A 16,202-nucleotide genomic window follows, 5' to 3' on the forward strand; every position below is an offset into this window, starting at 1 on the left:
AAAAGGTGAAAGGGAGAAGGGCTGGTGTAAAAGCTATTGACAGAGAGGCAGCTGCCTGTCCATCCCTCCTCCAGCAGCTGCGTCTCTGTGTGCAGGAGTCCATTGATTTCCCCCCCAAACAGTCCAGCGTGCAGAGCAGGTCGCTCGGCCGGGCAGAAACCTAACAGACCCACCTCACACTCTGTGTGGTAATTCAGGCCTCATTTAAAAGGAAAGATTTATGTCTCGGTGTTCCCACAAACATAACAGGCATCAGGCTGATGGAGCCAGACCAGGGGTCACCTTAACTTTAAAAGCTTTTCCATCTACTGCACTGTCTCTCACTTTACAAGAATCTGTCCAATCAATCAATCAAATGGTTTTATCTTTTGACATTTCTTTTTTTCTTTCTTTGTGTTTTCTTCTAACTTGGCTCCTCAGCTGTATTTTTGTGTATGAAATGGGGGTAGTAGGCATTGAAGTTGTAAGCGATACTTAATAGTGCACTTGTTACTGGTGGTAGCAGCAAGTACATTATTCCTCCCGGTAAAGCTACTCAGTCAAAAATAATTGCAAACACGATCTGAGGTAAGTGCAACAGGGAACACTAAAGTTACTGAGTTACCTTGCAGAAGAGTTGGAGCTGCACAGCTTGCCTGCAGCTCTTCATCTCACAGCTCACTATGGCTGCTCCCTCTTATTCTGTTACTCCATGCAACATTTGTGAACAAGTGATTCACTGTCAAAAAATGCAGAAAGTAACTGATGAATGACTTCAACCAGTTCTAACCACAGTGACAAATTAATTCTGTTTTCTGTATTTGATCACAATAAAAGCCACCCCATGTTTCTCCAGTTGAATGCTTTTAATGTGAAGCAGCAGCATTAGGAAATGGGTGGCTTGCATTAACTGCATGGCTTATCATAATAATGGTAATTAGAAAGTGAAAGCGAAAGCGTAAACCTAGATAAAATGCGTACACTGTTGCCTTGTGTACTGTACTGTATGTATACAATTTCAGTCCAGCACAGGAATGGAGGTCTCTGCCACTAAATATAGAAAAGGATATACATTAAGATGATTACAGAGTATAAATGCATTTAAAGACTTTTGTAGAAAAAATTAGTAGATTGCATTTAAATCTTAAGGTTTATAACGGTGAAGCTGAGAACATACAGACCACAGCATATAAACGAGGCACTGACGTTTGGCAGATGAAGTGTGTGCAGTTCAAATCTCTCGCCTCATATCTGAACCTCAGAAAAGTCACAGCCGTCACAATCCTAGTAAAAATGATGTGGCAATATTAACAAGTCAGAAGGGGTTTCTGTTGTTTGAGCTGGTTAACAACAGAAAAGATGAGGGTGACGGAGAGAATTGATTCACTGATAACCTTCACTGTGTGTGCTCTACTTTGTGTTTAGAGTCACATTTCCGCTCTCCTTGTTAAAGACCTGATCCGTTGTCCGCACCTTTCACACAAGACAGCATAATGGTTATAAAAAGATATCCAGAGATAAACTTTATTTTCCTCTCCTTCTCATCTTAAGGCAAATTTCCGTCCTTTTAATAAACAGACATTTTCCGGTGAACCCGTTCTCTGATTCGTCATTGTCATCACCACAGGTTACAAAGAGCATATGTCCCTGCTGAGTTGCTCTATGTGAACGAGCGGCGGCCTCACATAAGTCGCACTCGTTTAGAAAATCTTCATCAAAGCATTTGTGAGCTTGCTCTGAGTTTTGGTGTTGTTGTTGTTTACATATTGGAAAGCCTGCCAGCCTCCTGAGGCTAAAGACATATCCGTTTGTTTTCCAGCTGTTCTACTACAAATCAATAGTAAGCTTGCTGTACACAATTTAGTATCAAAGTTTAGTTGCTGTCTTCTAACTATAAGATTTATGCATTTTGTTTGTAGAAGTTTGCTTGTATCCCTTCCAGCCTTGCGTGTTGTTATTCGTGAATGCAAATTGAATGTGATTACATATTTTCAAATGAATCACATGTGTGCATTTCCAAAAGAATGCAAATGAGTGTTTTCTTGTTGTCATGGTAATGGTGAACTGTCTGACATTCATGTAAGGTGACTCCTGACTAGGGTGTACTTGGTTGACTATAAAAACCGACCTATAGCAAACTTTTTTCATGCTCCCATAAGGACCCCCACCTCCAATACTTCCCCTCCCCCTGCGCCCTCAGGCCCCCCAAAAAAGGTTCATTGTGCAGGCAGTGAGCGACTCGACAACTGTGGCCTGGTTCTGGTTAGCGCGTTGTGCTGCATCTGAAACACTCACCTTCCTCCAGGGGTTGCATCTGGAGCTGGTTTCCTGTTCAGGCTGCACTGGGCAGGGGCGGAGTTTGGCCCAGCTCTGTGATTGGGTGAGATTCAGCCTTTATGGACCCCAGGATGGTTGGAATTGCCAAATAGTAATCTGTCAATCATAGGCAAAGCGATTCAAACCAGAGCTTAAGGCACGAGAAAGCTTATGATTGGTGCAAGGGCGCGAGCAAGAAGCCAGCTATGTTTCAGTCATGTACACATAATCCAGCGCAAATTTAGCATCAGAAAATCTGCTGAGCCCATTCAGAGAACAAAGAAGGGCAATGGTTTGTATTTTTATCCAAAGTTATTTTTTTCTTTGAGAAATATTTTTAACATAATAATAATAAGAACTCTGAGGTAATTTAAAGTAATGGCTTTATTTGAGGCATTGCAAATCCTAAAATTAGCATTGTTTTGACAGAGCACTGCCATTGTTATTCTATAAGTGTGTGTAATAGTCACATTAGAGCATGGCAGCAGGACCAGTTTATCAGTAATGGTTTGTAATAATAATGTTAGCTTCCTGTTATTGCTGCAGCAATTCTGTAGTTCAAGCCATGCGCACTGCCCCGAGATGTGCACCTTGGACCTTGAACACCACATGAATTTAGCAGCATTCTTTTAGAGTCTGTCATTAAGCGTATTTTTATAGGGTTTCCTGGGGAAAGGGTTAGGTGGGTTTTTGACAGTTAGATAAATGCTGTGGTTGAAAGATGTCCTTAAATGTCTAATATTGGAAAAAACGGGAGATTCCATGTTATTGTTTTTATTATAAAGCAGGTCAGGTTGATATATAAATACTGTAGCAAGTATCAAAATCAATGCACACAGCCTGTATTCAGAAACAGTTTCTCTAAATGAGCCATCAGGACTTCTGTAGGGTTGTGACATTACAACTATACTATATTAAGATAGAAAATGCTGCTACAGTCATTCCACAACTGCAATGACGGTGCTGAGCAGCTGAGAGCGCTATGTTTAAGACCTGGAAACACTGACCAATCAGAGCAGAGTGGGCTTGTTGGGGGGGGGGGGGGGGGGCTTAAAGAGACAGGCGACAGAGCGAGGCGACAGTGAATACAGGTATATTCAGACAGTCAGGATGACAAAATAATGTGTGTGTGAACATTAAAGCATGTAAACATGTAATTGTAGAAACCCAGAATACAAGTAAGGGCACACTCACACTGTCCTTCCGTCCCGGGCCAAAACAGGTTTTATGGGTAAAGCCTAGTTCGTTTGACCAGTGTGAGTGCAACCGCTCTGCGGCCAGCTGGCCGTCCACGGCCCGTTTGAGAGAGGTGGGCTTTTGTAAAGCGTGTTTGCACATGTACGAGCATGAGCGTGCGCACGTGTACGAGCACAAGGCCTACAGCGGCTCTGACGTCATTTTATGTGCGCCTGTTCGACATAGAAAAAGACGGACCATGCGCTGCAGATTTGGTCGATGAAAATATTAAAAAACATTCGGACAAGACGCACAAAAACCCTGAGGTCTATGGAAAGATTGTTAAACAAAGCGACGCATTGCGATGAAGTCAATTAATGTGTGTGACGGGATACGGCCTGATGACATATGGACAGGCAAGAAGCATTTGCGCGAGGCCCAGGCAGTACGAATACAAACGGGCTGCCCAGCTGGGGGAGAGGGAGGGGGGGACAAGTACCCTTAAGCCCGTGGCACGTTACAGGTGGACTGTGTGAGTGCGCCCTAACAACCTGAAAACAAGAATACTAAAAGACCTTTAGAAAATATACCTTATATACAACTTGTAATACTGGTAAAACTTGAATGAGCTCTAAAAGTTTCTAATTATTGATACATTAGTATATAAAACTGTAGAAAATTTAAATGGTGTAGGTGGTCCAGATGACAAAGTTTAACCACTCTCACCCTTTTGGCCAAATGTTTTATAAATGCTTAGTCTTCAAAGTTTCAACTTCAGTGGCCAAATGAATGCAATGAAATAAAACACATCATAATCGGAGTGCAATGCTCTGATTGTGCTATCCTACGGAAAACGTGCCGTATTCTGCTCCATTCTGTTCCCAGAGGTGTACAGTACACGACCTTTCCAGTGAGCCTGTGTGCCAGCAGTTGGTATTGAGTCGGGCATTGTTGAGTGTAGCTTCAGTGCTGGAAAGAGCTTAAGTCAGTCTTCCCACTCAACTTCACTCCAGTTCAGTCTCAGTTCTGTACCAAAGACCTCCATTTCCTGCTCTGGCGCCATGGCATGCAGCTGACAGCCGCTTTTATGGATCTCCTGAAGGGCCCCAGTTACAGTGCATGATTCCTCTCACACAGTACACACTTTTCACACATTAAGGTTAAGGAAGGTATACGATGCTGCAAAGATATGGAAAAAGATTAGTGGTGGCAGTTAATGTACTAGCTCCAATTTCAAATTAAATTTTTAAAATTCATTACTGTATGGCCTGTTTCATTCACACTCTTACATGCATAGTAGTAACTAAGTAAAGTAAATTGGAATTGATGGTTCTATCGACAAAAATATGAACAACATCATTAGTTTACAGCTGTTTGCTATCGAGTGACCAATGGATAACTAGCTATATAAGCCAGTGCTTCCCCACAAGGGGTCTCTACATATATCTGAGGGGTCATGAGATCATCAACGTGAAAAGACTGACTGGCTTGTGTCCGTTATGATATGAATTTTACAGCACACTGGTGCATAGCTCTAACAATTGTTGTAAATCTTCTAGGCAGCAAAATATATATTATTGTGCCTACAGTGGTGAAACACCAGAATCTTAAGAAATGCTTTCTTACGAAAAGATAGTCATACCCCCCAGTGCTAGCTCGCAAGCAAAAAAAGGGGAACCACTATTGTAGCCAACTAAATTTGATGAAGAAAAATTGTCATTTTAGTGATTTAATCAATAGTTTTATACAAAGCAACAGTTAGATAACACATGCATTATGGTAACTTTGATTAAACCAACAACAATCTGACAGCTACCCTGACCAACCTGTAACCTGTCAAACAGCAGTTAATACCTCATGTTGAAGAACAATACACAAAAACATCTGGATGCTTACAACTGCGAGCATATACTGCTAGCGTGCTCAGCCCCAGGAGGTAACATAAGTTCATGTATGATGGAAATACTTCATGACAAATGATGTTGGGGCCGAGAGGCCCTCCAGAGCTCCTTCTTCAGCTCCTCCTTTCTCCATTGACCCATACTGAGAGCTTCTGATGCCAAAGTAAGTTTGTAGCAAGTACTGCTCAGGTCATTGGTCTTTGTTCCAAAGGAAAGGGTTATTTCAAGACATAGGGCACGCTTTTATGAGAGCCACGAGGCTCATATAAATGTCATTTTGGACATTTCCAATTGTTGGCAATCAATTATTCTAAAGTAAGAGGTGAAAGAGAAAGTACTTAGCCATTTGCATTTCAACAAGAACTCCTACAGTTTCCTTTGTCTTTCTCTCCTCGTTTCCGTCCACCAGCCGAACGAGCAAGGAAAAGATCCCAAACATTGTTTGGCAGTTCCAGTGAGTGCAACTTGGAGAGGTATTTGATTTCACAATGTTTTAAGAAGAAAAATAAGTGGTGAGACTGTGTTTGAACGGTCCCAAAGGGCGAATGGTTGGCCAGGGTCTGAAGCAGGGAGGAGTTTTTTTTGGAGTGAATAGACGAGTGTTTTCTCCTGATACCTTGGATGCTGAGAGGATGTGACTGATGCAAGTATCAGCGCTGTCTGTTCACACAGCAATGACTTTAACTGTAGTATTTAATTTACTTTACATTTATGACCATGGAAATCACTAACATCAACAAAGTCACTGATGTAGACTTTGGCATTGTGAACACTCCAACAGGGACGGTCCTTTTCCAAAACTTGTTCTCCTCAGCCACTACTTCTTCAGGGACAGTCAGTCAGTTCTGTGGTTTTGGCTCACAACCTCTGGGTATTATTGTATTGCGTCTTTGGCTCAGTAGAAAGTTCTTTTGGGGCAGACACAGGATCCCCCCAGTGGGCCCACCACAAGGTCCAAAGCCCCTCGTTCTCAGAGCCTGTTTGTGTTGGTGAGAGGAACACAAAGCTCTTCACAGAGGGATCCCTCGTTAAAATGAAATATATCCACAGGGGCATTTGTAGCTCTATCAGACACAAACATTCTGTCCTCTGTCAACAATCCTTCCCTTTATACTATCATCTGAAACTTAATTCCTCTTGTAGAGTAATTTCTCAGTATCTTTCTCGACTCCTTTTCTTCCCTTGCCTCCACTCTGTGACCCTGTTGCCTCCGTTTCCCCCTTTCAGCACAATTTTTCATTCAGTTTTCGGACACATTAGCGCCACACCCTTGTTTTATAGGTCTATGAGCTCACTCTTGTTGTGAGAGTGGCCAGTGTTCTGAAAACAGTCCACTGATCCACTGATGTTGGACTAAAGCGCGGCCATCGTGAGGGACTATTCAGACCCGCTCAGACAGGCTCACAAAAACAGGTCACTGCTCCTAAAAACTACCTCCAAATGTCAGATTAGTGTCTGTGTGTGTCTGTGTGTGTCTGTGTGTGTGTGTCCATGCAAATCCAACAAGAGAAAGAAACCAAATTAAGCGTTACCTCACAGAGCTATAAAATTAGCCAATGGAACGATGAGCTCACTCACACTTTGCTCTTGATTTAAACACTTACAGTATTTGGACAACGCACACGCAAGGACGCCACCTAATTAGAATGTAGACTAAGAGGGTTTCCCCAGAATAGTTGTATGGCCCAGTGGCAAGTCTCTTTTTTGACAGGGGCGCAGTGTGGGCAGCAACAGACAAATGGTAGCTATAGTTTCTGTGAATTGCAAAATTGAGAATTTAAAAAGGCTATTCCATAGGGCCGTACATAAAGTCGGTGCTAAAAGCTGACTGGAGATTTGAAAATATGTTTACGTTTAAGGTTCCAACCGAGCCTCACCACTGTAACTGTACAGTAGTTGAAAAGAAAAAGGGTTTTTTTTTATATTTGCGATAATACTCCACAACACCTGTCAACAGACTTCATATGTAAAATCAGTGGAGTTTCCCTTTAATCAACATTATTATTATCATTAGTATTATTATTTTTTTTAATATTTTGTTTTTGGCCTTTTCATGGCTTTACAGTATTTGCTAATGACAGCTTTTGAAGAGTGACAGGAAACAGGAGAGGGGGGTGACATGCAGCAGAGGGCCACAGGTGGGAGTCGAACCCTGGCCGCCGCATTGAGGACTTTAGCCTCAACATTTACCAACATTTTTATCAGGCCCCTGGTCATTTTATTATAACAACCTTTTACGCCGTGTGTGTGTGTGTCACAGGCTCTTGGAGACTCTGATTTCCCTGCAGTGCTGAGGCAGCTGCTGCCCTTGATGAAGCCCCGTGGAGACAAGGACAGCGCAGCCTCTGGGTCGAGGTCCAGGGAGGATGAATGCGGGCCAGATGAGCTGATCCTCCTGCTGGTTTACCTGTACTCCCTGGCTGACGAGGCGCAGCCCGCAGACCAGGGCACGGACGAGGAGGAGCTGGAGAAGCTGGAGAGGGAGCTGATAGGAAGGCTCACCCTGGTTATCACCCAACAGACCGAACTCAGCCCTTTGCTCCAGAAACTCACCGGTGAGAGAAAGTTAATGTGATCACAATTTTCATGATTGCTTCCAGCAGCATTCTCGGTTTGCCAAATTTGCTGATGGTTGAAGAGGAGAGAAACGGGAGTAGGAGAGAGTGGGAACAGCTGATTGTTTATTTCCTCTGTCTGCCTCCAGTGGTGTTAATGGGAGGATTTTTATCAAAGTCTTCACACCCAATCCCTCTCCTTCTATGGCTGCTCTTTCTGTCATGCACACACACATCTACACACGCACACACTTTCTGGTCAGTTTAGCAAGCAGCTACACAAATAGTCGAGTGTGGGAAAGTATGATTTTGTGCATGTGGATGAGTGTGAGAGAGAAATTACCCTTCACTTTAACATCTAAATCGCCATCTGCCACAGCAATTAGATTTTACCTGAACAGCACACAGATACAGGAAAACGTGTTAATAGGTGTGTGGTGTGTGTGTGTGTCTGTGTGTGTGTGTGTGTCTCTCTCTCTCTCTCTCTCTCTCTCTCTCTCTCTCTCTCTCTCTCTCTCTCTCTCTCTCTCTCTCTCTCTCTCTCTCTCTCTCTCTCTCTCTCTCTCTCTCTCTCTCTCTCTCTCTCTCTCTCTCTCTCTCTCTCTCTCTCTCTCTCTCTCTCTCTCTCTCTCTACTGGTTTCTTTGGTTCCTCTGTTCACCACCAGAGTCATTGCTGGTTTAGCTGAGCTGGTAACTGTGTGGTAGAGCAGATCAAGGCCTTAAGATGAATTTACTGTCTACCTCCACACCACAGCCAGCTGTACCTCCCAGAGTAATAGCGTCTTTAACCTTGAGCCTGTACACACGCGGTCTCCTCCCCTGCCACATAGTTCATAATTAGAGCTACTTTTAGTTTTGGTTCGTTCCGTACCTTAGCACACACCCTCAAATAATACACTGCTCTTTGGGTTTTCATCTCATATCGCACATACACTCATATAGTATATATAGGGATGGTAAATCTATGTAAAGCACTAATAAAGATTGTTGATCCTTCTTGCTCTTTTCACTCTTTTCCTTCACATTTTCTGTCTCTCTCTCTTCCTGTTCTACTTGGCTAAGTGCATCTCTGAATTGAGGGGCCTCTTGGCAGGCACAGGCTGAGAGATGTGGCTCATGTTAAGAACCTGACTCTGTTATAAACACTTCATTGGAAATTACCCTGTCATAGTGTGCCAGGTGTGTTTTAGACAGAAAGAAACTGTGTGTGTGTGCATACACATGCACAAGTTTTGCCCATTCAGAGGAATTTAGCAGTGAAGCAGTGTGTGCGTCCTGCTCTTAAATGTGAGCGCGTGTACGCACATGCACGAGTGTCTGTGCGAGAGTTTTTATGGCAGACGATGAAGTGCTTGGCTTGGGTAACATGAGGCGGGAGGTCGTCTCTCTCTGCATCCAGAGCAAAACACTGATTGTGACATTCTCCCCAATTAAAAGACTCAAATGGAAACCAGACGTTGAATGAAATCTGGTCGCCATGAGAACAATGTTTTTACTAATTCCCCTACTTTGCTCCCCTTGGCTACAGCGCATGCAGAAACACAAGAACAATAAACACACAAGAATGGCAAAAAATAAGGACAAGTAAGTTTTGTACAGTATGCAGGACAGTCTAATGCAACACACCCCGACCCCACTAATTACCTCCTTCTGGGAACTTAATTAAAGAGCATCTTCAGGAAATGGTGGTCCTCAGACGACTTTACACTGTAGATTTTTTTTCTGTTCCATGTTTCCTGTCCTGTTTTCTGTGGTGCAGCATAAACATCCGTGAACACATAGTTATTTTTTTACAATAGGCTGGTGAGAGTGTTAAAGAAGTTGTTTTCCAACTTTTGCCTTTGAAAGCAGCAAGTAAAGGTTTGCTACATAATCCATGAGGTGGATATGTAGCTCTATTTATAAGGATATTTATAGGATAACAGCTTACTACTCTCTGACTTTTTCTATCTTCTCTACCTGTGACACTGAGCTCCCAGCCCATTGGTTTCCGCAGAAGACATAAATCTTTAAAAATGATATGTACTTTTAAAAAAAGCTTGATAATTTCCTGAAACTGCTTGGCTCTGTAGTTTTTAGCAAAAATGAATTACTACCAGTAGTGTTTTTGTTGGAGACTATTTTCAGCATCAAATTTGGTGTGCTGGTGAGTATTTACGGCAGCGGGACAGTGTATATGGGATTGACTCAAAATAAATTACAGTGCCTACAGTACACTACATGTTTGTGGTAATGAAGGGGCATGTCATTCTGCAACACTGTCACCCATTCAACTGTTCCAAGGTCCCATATTGTAAAAAGTGAGAGTTCCATGTCTTTTTTTATTATAAAGCAGTTTGAGGTGCCACTGTATATAAATTCTGTGAAAGTATCAAATCGTTCAATCCACAGAGAAATGTACACATGGTCTGTATTCAGAGACTGTGTCTTTAAACGAGCCGTCAAGACTTCTGTACGGCTGTGATGTCACAACTATACTATACGGTACATGGGTAGAAAGTGCTGCTACTATACAGTGCTGTTACCGTCATTCCCTGGCTGCAATGATGGTGCAGAGACGCAGAAAGTGTAGGTGTAGAAGTCCCAGAAGCACTAACCAATCAGAGCAGACTGGGCTTTTTCAGGAGGGGGTCTTAAAGAAACAGGGGCTAAAACAGAGTGTTTAAGACAGAGACGGAATACAGGTATATTCAGACAGGCAGGATAAGAAAAATGATGTGTTTTTTGAACATTAAAGGATGTAAACACGTTCTAGTCGAAGGCGTGAATAGAAGAGTATGAACCTGAAAAGGAGCATTATAAGGGACCTTTTAATGTATAGTTTTGAGCTACAATGGAGCCATAAGGAATGGTTAAATCAGGCTTTGGCGACACAGGCAATACTTGTCATTAGGGCGGGGTGATAATTCATTATGATTTCAATGTAATCGTATCATGATGAAATATTGTTTATCATATGATATATATATATATATCAAGGTATTGTGATATGACGTCATGTTAATTGATAATAACAACCACACTCAAATTTCTCAGAAGATCTGATGATTTTTAGAGAATATAATTTGAAGATTGTGGTTTTGTTTTTACATCAGACATATACATGTAAACAGTGTAAACATACTTTTCATTTGTCAAGTATTTAATTCCCACAGGAGTATATGAAAATAGGATTAATCATGTGGTTATTTCCTAACGGTGTTTTTTCATTTCCAGAAAACATGCTATATGATAATACAGTATATTATCCAGATATAAAATGACCTATAGAACATTTCGGCCAAATCCCCCAGCACTATTTTTCGTTAAATTAATGCATTCTTCGTTGTTGTTTTTTTTCTTTGGATTTGTTGACAATAGAGAAACAATAAAGAAAATAAAGTGACAATAAAGAAAAATATAGAATATCGCAGGCTTACCCTTTAAGTAACGTATCAAACCACAGCGCTTCGTCATGCAGCTTCACACCAGATTAAGGACAGAAGAGCAAGCTGACCTCAGAACAACAAACCTCAAAATGTGTGTTAATCAAAGTGTAAACCAGAATTGTGCTGTACTTGCTTGCATTTGTTAATTTCACATGCGCACACACAATGCAACTTTCCCATCATTGTGTCTGTCAGTATGTCTGCATTGTTGTCTTAGTGTGGTTTTTGATAAAAGGGTTGAACAGTATTTATCCAAGAAAATGGTTCTGCCTATTGCAGCCTGGGAAATGAGATCTAAACCAAATGCTCCACAGCCAACACCACATGTGGAAAGAGCTGGATTGGTCACTGGCAACACTGTGAATAGAGAACAAACAGTGTGATTGGTGTTCTCTCTAAAACCTTGAGTCTGATTGGGTGCTGCCAGACAGTCTGTGGTGTGCACGGGCGGTGTGTGTGATGTGTGCAGGTTGTAAACAGCTCCAAGCACTTACTGTTAATCTCTTTTTCAGTTGTGGCAAAAAACGACAGTAATGTTGGTAAGAGAGCGGAATATGACTTCTTTTATGGATTTGTTTCCTGCCAGACTTTGGTGCAATATCAAACCTCCTCCCTTCCTCTTTCTAATTTCTTCTTCCCTTCTCTCAGCACTGGGGTACAGCGAGCTGAGAAAAAGAGCAGGCAAATGTTCCTAATTCTTCACCCTAGGACATCGGGCTAGCTCAGGATGACGGATCACAGTTTGTCTGTACTTCGGTGTGTGGGTGTGCAGCTCTAATCGTCAAAATGTGAAACCCCAGTCCCCAGAAGGTGATGATAGTGATTTCCTCGCAGCAGTGACAGAAGAAGGGAAGAAGGTCACAAAATAATTTTTTTTTAAAGAAAGACGTGGATTTTAACTGGAATTGCAGTGGTTTCATGTCATGCTCTTCTCTCTCTCTCTCTCTCTCTCTCTCTCTCTCTGCCTCAGACATACATCGGGTTTGTTATTCATCCTGTCAGTGGGGTGTGCGCGGGGCAGGGAAAAGGGGAGCAGTGGGAGAGTCGGACCTCCCCAACGCCGCTGTTTGGGTTGGCACAGCAACACGGGCCAGTCAAGGGACATAAAAGGGATCACACATAACTCTGGCCACCAACTCTCCATCTGCTTACTTCTCAAACTTTTCTTTTCGTTCTTTTTCAAATTTCCTTTTTCTATTTCTCCCTCTTCCTCTCTTTTTACCACCCTGTATCTATCCCTGCTTTCCTCTCTCTGAGGCCCTTAAGCACCAGGCTGGTTGCAGAGGGAAGTGAAGCATAAGTTACTCTAATGATCGCGCCTGATTAAATATATTTCCCCTGTTGCACTGTGTTTATGAAATTACTCCCAATTATTTTTAATTGGTGGTCTTTCTTTACTTCCTCCTCTGTTACACAAACACACACAGACACAAACACACATACATGTATGAGGTGAAGCCGTAGACCCCAGGGTGAACAAAGCAGCCAGTAGCGTTGTTCTCTCTTCACTTCATCAGATAAGCTGATGACATGGAGCTCAGGCTTGAATTAACAGAGGCTCATCAGCTCCTGACTTCCAGGCCAGACAGGCCCGGTTAACGGGCAGGGCCACATAAAGTCACAATCCGACCCCGAGACTCACACCCAGTCACCAGTTACACACAGTGGTTGGGTCTCCATACTGTACCGTTGTTTCCTTTCTTCTCCCTCTGGGTTGTGCTGATTTGGACCCAAAGGACAGTTCGATTGAAGGTAACAGGCATTCAGAGAAACAAATGGCTACAACTCTGAGTCAGTATAGACACATGCTGATATAGATGAATGGTCACACGCATGGAATACTGTCCTTTGTTCCACGTGCGCGGAAGGCAATACACTCGCAAGTTACCAGGAAGTTTACTATTACAATTCAAAGTAGTGCATAAAGTTCTCTTTGACACAGGAGTTTACTCAGACAGGTTTAAAGACAAATTGATTCACTTAGAAAATGAATGAGAGATATTATCAGGAAGAGCGAGTCGCTCTCTCTTTACTGTAACAACAAGCAACATACAAAACGCGACTGACACATTTCCTCAAACAAAACTATAAAGCCTGATCAAGTAGGTAACTTAATATTTAACATTGCTTTGAAAAACAAGGACAGCTACACATTCTCTTCCTGTTTCTCTGTAATTATGGCAACCACCCTCCTTAAACCAGAACGGTGGCGCTCAGTGAAGTGGCGTTAATAATGTCGCACTCACAGTGTCCATCCGTATCGTGCCCAAACAGGTTTTACAGGTAAAGTCTAGTTCGTTTGACCAGTGTGAGTGTGAGTGCGACCGTACCGCGCCTAGCTGCGGCCGCTTGCTGGCCACGGACCGTTTGGCAGAGGTAAGCTTTTGTAAAGCACGTCTGCACATGTACGAGCACAAGCGTGCGCACGTGTACGAGCACGAGGCCTACGGCGGCTCTGAAGTCATTTTATGTGCGCCTGTTTGGACATAGAAAAAATAAAAAAAGACGGACCATGCGCGGACATTTAAAACAATGGCAGCGAAAGGTTTATGTTGGTGTGATGCGGAGGTGGAGTGTTTACTGCAGATTTGGTCAGATGAAAATATTCAAAAACAGTCGGACAAGACGCACAAAAACTCTGAGGTCTGTGGAAAGATTTGTAAACAAAGCGACGCATCGCGATGACGTCGATCAATGTGTGTGACGTGTTACGGCGTGATGAGGTATAGACAGCAAGAAGCATTCGTGTGAGGCCCAGGCAGTGTGAGTACAAACGGGCCTGACCCGCGGGGGGAGAGTAAGGGGGGGACAAGTACCCTAAAGCACGGGGCATGGTACGGATGGACAGTGTGGCTGCTTTCGTCTCAGACGCTGAATCATTGATGTCGTGCTGTTGTGGTATAACAATTCTAGTTAATAGTGGACACATTGCACCTCTTTGGATTCTGTGAAATGATCCCAGACTTATTATCTGCCTTTTCCGGGCTGTACTGGTGTGAATCTGTCCGTGTGGAACAATGATCCCTGCGCTGAACAGGCCGTATAACGCTCGAGATAAGAATTAAACGAGTCATCGAGGCAAAGTCTCTGCCTGAATGATTTGTTCATTTTTGTAATTGAGTAACTCGAATTGTTCCAGCCCTAATATATGGAGATGGGTGTGGTTTCAGCAAAGGCAGTTGAAGTAGAATGGTAGGAAGTCGGGAAGGAGCCATTCCCCCCTAACTCTATGCCCCTGATCCAGTTTGGTGTCACGGCTGGTGTGATCCCATTGCAGGATTCCATATCTGAGCTCTCAACATCTCTGCACTTTCAATGCACTTTCTACATATGTACAGTATAGTTGTGACATTACAAAGGAGCTAATTTATAGGCACAGTTTCTGAATACGGGCTGTATGCACTTCTCTGTGGATCTAACATTTTGATAATTGCACATTATTTATAAAGCACCTCAACCCTTGTTATAATCAGAAAAGACGTGGTATTACAACGATTGCATTCTGCCTCTTTTGCTCTCCACATGGACTGTTTACCTGCATGCAACCAAAGCATGCTTGTGATTGGTCAATACTACTCAGACTACAAACAAAAACCCGACTGCTTCTGCAACCGCAATATTGTCCTGCTGCATTCATATGCAGAATCTGTTTATAGAGATTGTCCAGAGTACAATGAAATGTCAAGTCAAAACTAAAATGAAGAGACAGAACTGACAAAGCCTATTTGATAAGTGGTATAACCTATACCCTACAACTTTGGTCCAAGATTCATTATGACTTGTGAATGAAATAGCGTGACAAAACCTGGAAGGAAAAGAGATATGTTTGCATTTATCATTTGGAAGTGATTATTTTAAAATTGACTGTTGTCCAACACCATACTGTAGGTAGTACTGTAGTACTGTAAAGTACTGACCTATATTCAGTAACAAACAAAGGAAACCATGAACTGTCAAACAATTGCAGTTAGGAGTAGCTGTGGTTTGTCGGGTAGATTTCAGAGAGCTGGTCCAGAGTGTAGTTTACACCTCTGTTTGTTTTATGGAGTGTGTTAGCGCTCAGCAGAGAATTCCTCTGCCTCTTATTTATGACAGGAAATGCACATCATAAAAGGCTCGTAAGCACTTATATCTCCACTGGGAATCAGGCTTGTAGAATGAAAAAGGACACTAGCGCGATCCCACGCAGACCTGCAAATAGATACACACACTTGCTGCACAAAGTGAAGGCAGGAGTACACACGAGACACACATACAGGCTGGCTCCAGAGGGACTCTTAACTAAGAGAGCGGCCCCTGGCCCCTGCACACGCGTCAGTGCAGGCGGGGGTCAGCCTCTGACCCTTTGACAGAGGGTCAGCGGAGGAGTCCAGCCAACACGCTCTGCCCGCTTGCCTGTCTCGTCTTCTGCAGGGACTCTCCCTGGTTCCTCTAAGAAAACATCCCTCTTGATGGGCTTACATAAGTTTCTGCTTTACAGTCTGTACAGCAGTTAGACTGAGAGACAAATCATTTTAATAAGTGGTTTGTAGATGCATATGGGTCTAGATGTGTGCTAAAGTCTGATGGGCAGAGAAACAACTGTCCCAGCTCAAACAGTATTCATAAAAAAGCATACGAGTCTGTTATTTACCAGAGCCATTTGGTTTTACAGTATATCTGCGTTTTATCTGTTGGTGCGGAAGAACTTGTTTACGTTTAGGATTCCAGTCAGCAGTGAAAGATGGCCTGTCCTAATGTACCCGCTTTTCTCCCCAAACTGTCCCCTCGCTCTCTCTCCACCCCCTCCCTCCCTCTCTCCCTCCCTCCCTCCCTCCTACCAGTGCAACTTCCTTCTTTTTTTTTT

General features: G+C 42.9%; 1 protein-coding gene across 1 annotated transcript in view; it reads left to right on the forward strand.

The window, feature by feature from the left end:
* Positions 1 to 16,202, forward strand: part of scfd2 (sec1 family domain containing 2) — a 93,520-nt gene that overhangs the window by 34,666 nt on the left and 42,652 nt on the right. Inside the window, exon 5 of the mRNA XM_083939441.1 lies at positions 7,633 to 7,927. Coding sequence (XP_083795567.1) covers positions 7,633 to 7,927 — 295 coding nt within the window. The remainder of the gene's footprint in view (positions 1 to 7,632; positions 7,928 to 16,202) is intronic.

The sequence above is a fragment of the Echiichthys vipera genome, assembly GCF_963691815.1.
Source record: "Echiichthys vipera genome assembly, chromosome: 3".
NCBI lineage: Eukaryota > Metazoa > Chordata > Actinopteri > Perciformes > Trachinidae > Echiichthys > Echiichthys vipera.